Source organism: Microtus ochrogaster, chromosome 22, assembly GCF_000317375.1.
Source record: "Microtus ochrogaster isolate Prairie Vole_2 chromosome 22, MicOch1.0, whole genome shotgun sequence".
Classification (NCBI taxonomy): domain Eukaryota; kingdom Metazoa; phylum Chordata; class Mammalia; order Rodentia; family Cricetidae; genus Microtus; species Microtus ochrogaster.
This window is the reverse complement of record NC_022023.1, coordinates 29,710,619-29,713,993: the sequence shown is the minus strand read 5'-3', so window position 1 is coordinate 29,713,993 and position 3,375 is coordinate 29,710,619. Positions and strand designations below refer to the sequence as shown.

The 3,375-nt window shown below is 43.8% G+C and overlaps 1 protein-coding gene across 2 annotated transcripts in view; it reads right to left on the bottom strand.

Annotated features, from left to right (window-relative positions):
- The window catches only part of LOC101996525 (E3 ubiquitin-protein ligase HERC2), a 160,101-nt gene that overhangs the window by 136,109 nt on the left and 20,617 nt on the right, over window positions 1-3,375 (bottom strand). For both annotated transcript variants that reach the window (XM_005357814.3, XM_026784298.1), the window contains exons 6-7: window positions 2,934-3,034; window positions 1,866-2,022 (exon numbers count right to left, since the gene is read on the bottom strand). In XM_005357814.3, coding sequence (XP_005357871.1) covers window positions 1,866-2,022; window positions 2,934-3,034 — 258 coding nt within the window. The remainder of the gene's footprint in view (window positions 1-1,865; window positions 2,023-2,933; window positions 3,035-3,375) is intronic.

Sequence of the window (3,375 nt, the reverse complement as noted above, 5' to 3'; positions counted from 1 at the left end):
GGAGGGAGGGAGGGAGGGAGGGAAGGGAGGGATGTGGGGTTTTGGGTGGGCACTTTTTCAATCTGAATAAAATATATCATCAACTGTCCCATACAAAATTGGAGAATTAATTTTTGAAGCCACCGGAGAATCTAAAGGCACTTGTCTATGCATATTTATATTTCACATCAGAGAAATATTTGAACTTTGTGCTCGATAATAAATAACAAATTCCCTGACCTAAAATTGGAAAGGGGAGGCTATAACTGAAACTGGTTTTTTAAACTTAATTCCAAGGCTATTTTCAGGGCTTTAGCTTTAAAATCCTACAGCAAAGCCTGCACCAGCAAACCTTGGAGAGAGACTCATGGCTCATGTGCAAGAGACTAAAGGCATCCCTGTCGATCATAGGAATAAATAGTAATGACTTCTGTTGAAGACACAAGAGCACCCTAGCTTTCCTTCTATGTGTCTGTACTTAATTTTGTATTATTTTCTTCGCATTAAAAAATGTAACTACAGATTCATATTGAAGCCAGGAGCAGAAACACACACCTATAGTCACAACTACCAAGGAGCTAAGGATCACTTGAATTCAGAGTTCTGGACTACAGTATGTTATGCCAATTGTGTAACACTAAATTCAACATAGCAACTGCCTCAGAGCAGGGGACCACCAAGTAGTCTAGGACTCCCAGTTTGTCTAAGGAGGGGTACAGCTGCTGAAAAACTCCCATTCCGATCAAAATCATATACAAAAAATAAGAGTATAGCTATATGCTAGAATTTGGATCATAAACATCTGCCCAACACCTGTGTACTTGCTGGCTAGTCCCAAATCCATGACATTATGGAAAAGTGACAGACCACTTAGAAGGTAGAGTCTAGTCCAAAAGTTAGTCATTGCTGGTACACTGTTGAAGACAAAACTATAACCTGACATTTCCTCTTTCTCTCTTTATTTAGTGGCTGCCATGAAAGGACAGGCTCCTCCATGGTGAACCCTGCTGACACAGGTCCAAAGCTACAGGGCCAAGTGATCACAGACTGAAGTCTCTGAAACCAGCAGCCAAAACCCTTCCTCCTTATGTTCAGTTGATGGAGGTTCTTGTTACAGCAATAGTAAACTAACAAACAGGTTTACACATTTCTTTTCTGCAGTGAGAAGGACGAAACCAGGTTGTACATGCTCAGCAACTGCTTTCCTACTGAGCTACAGACCCTGCACTAGTCAGAACATTTTGTTTGAGTAGCCATGTACTCATATATTATCTACAAGACTTACAGGCAAACACAATCTCGAAAACAGTGGCTCTTCATTAACACCAGGAGGCACACAAGAAGTGCTCAAATTATGATGGGCAGATCAACAAATACGTCCAGAAAACAGCGAATAACAAAAAAAAAGGTCTAGCATTTTCCATCACATTCAATGCGACAGCTTCTTGACTCACAATCATCATAAATTAAATCATCTAAAAAACTGAGAGTGGGCCAGAGAGCTGGCTCAGCAGGTAAAGCACTTACTGCCAAAACTAACACACACACACACACACACACACACACACACACAAAACAAATAAATGAAATGTGCAAAAACAATTTTGAAGCTGGGTATAGTAGCACATGCTTTTAATTCCATCAGTCAGGAGACAGACAGATCTTTGTGAGAGGCCAACCTGGTCTACAAAGCAAGTTCTAGGACAGCTAGGGCTGTTACACAGAGAAAACTTGTCTCAAAAAAAAAAAAAAGTTAATGTGAATAGCAAGAACTTGAAAGCATGCTAAAATCTCAGCAGCAAAACCTAGTCAATAAGAAGAAATGAGAACGAGGCTCAAGCACACTGGAGCTATTCCAGAGAAAAGCAAGGAAAATGCAAACTCACCCAGTCACAACAGATCTGAGGAACCTCGTGGCTCTCTCTACCACCTCCAACCACACAGATGATACCGTGCTCTCGTCAAAGAGAGAGGCCTCAGGAAGAGCTCGAAGGGCATCCAGGGACTCTTGCAAGAGCTCACTGCAGAGATCCGCATCCTCACCTGAGCAACACACAAGCATTGCTGACAAGCAGTGTTCTAGTCACTCCCACTGAGCCTCCAACCCCTCAAGTGAAAGACAGTCAGGAGATTCTTCACGCGATGGGTCAAACTGTACCACAGCTGCAGAAATCCCAGTCCACCTTTGATATCTCTCACATAAGCAGTATGTGTGAGACAGACTGAGTGTCTCTTACCTGAAATATGGAGTGTCGGGGTGTGTGTGTGTGTGTGTGTGTGTCCATGTCCCCGGATCCATATACATCTCACACACAGAAACTAGAGGTTTCTCATGCAGCATCTTTGGTGTGGCTGCATTCTGGCAGCAACCTATCTCATGAGGTTAGTGAGTTTCTCTACTTATGAGATCATGAGTCACAAGACTTGAGATTTTGGAAGATTTCAGATTGCATATTTTCAGATTACGGGTGCTCTACTGATAACTTCTTACTAAGTCATTAAACAGTGAATGGTGGGTTTGTAATAAATGAACACTTCTTAAAAACACAGACCTGAAGCCGGGCAGTGGTGGCACACACCTTTAATCCCAGCACTCAGGAGGCAGAGGCAGGTGGATCTCTGTGAGTTCGAGGCTAACCTGGTCTACGAGAGCTAGTTCCCGGACAGGCTCCAAAGCTACAGAGAAACCTTCTCTTGAAAAACCAAAACAAACAAACAAACCATAGACCTGAAAACTCAAAGACCCTATAGCCTCTGATCTTACAAAGAAGAACTCAAGGTGAAGAGAATGAAGACATCTACAAAGATTAAACGACTCTGAAAATCCCCCGAGAGGGCCTCAGGGACCTGGCAGTCTAGTTAGTAGGTGGCCAACAAGGAACCTGCTGGGGCAGAATTGCTCAGGGAACTCAAAACTCCCATCTATGAAGGGAAGAGGATGACTACACACGTACCTGAACGCCAGGCCCTCCGTAAGAAAGCAAAGGCAAAGGAGAGCGCTGCTCGGGACCCAACTCTGGCGAGTCCTTCTACCCCTCTGCCTGTGGGACGGGAACTGCAGATAAACAGAGAAACATGAAAATAATCAAATAAGAATGTAGGCCAGGGTGTGACCTATGGTCTTCTTTAGCTATCAGGATCCATGGTGGGTTTTAGTTTCAATTTTTAAACTTTGTATAAAATATCCTTTGTAAAAGAAAAGTTTCTCTGTGAGGACCTGAATAGTGCAGGGAAGGCTGTGCACACTCATCTGTGAGGGCCTGAACAGCTCAGGGGAGGCTGTGCACACTCATCTGAGGGCCTGAATAGTGCAGGGGAGGCTGTGCACACTCATCTGTGAGGGCCTGAATAGTGCAGGGGAGGCTGTGCACACTCATCTGAGGGCCTGAATAGTGC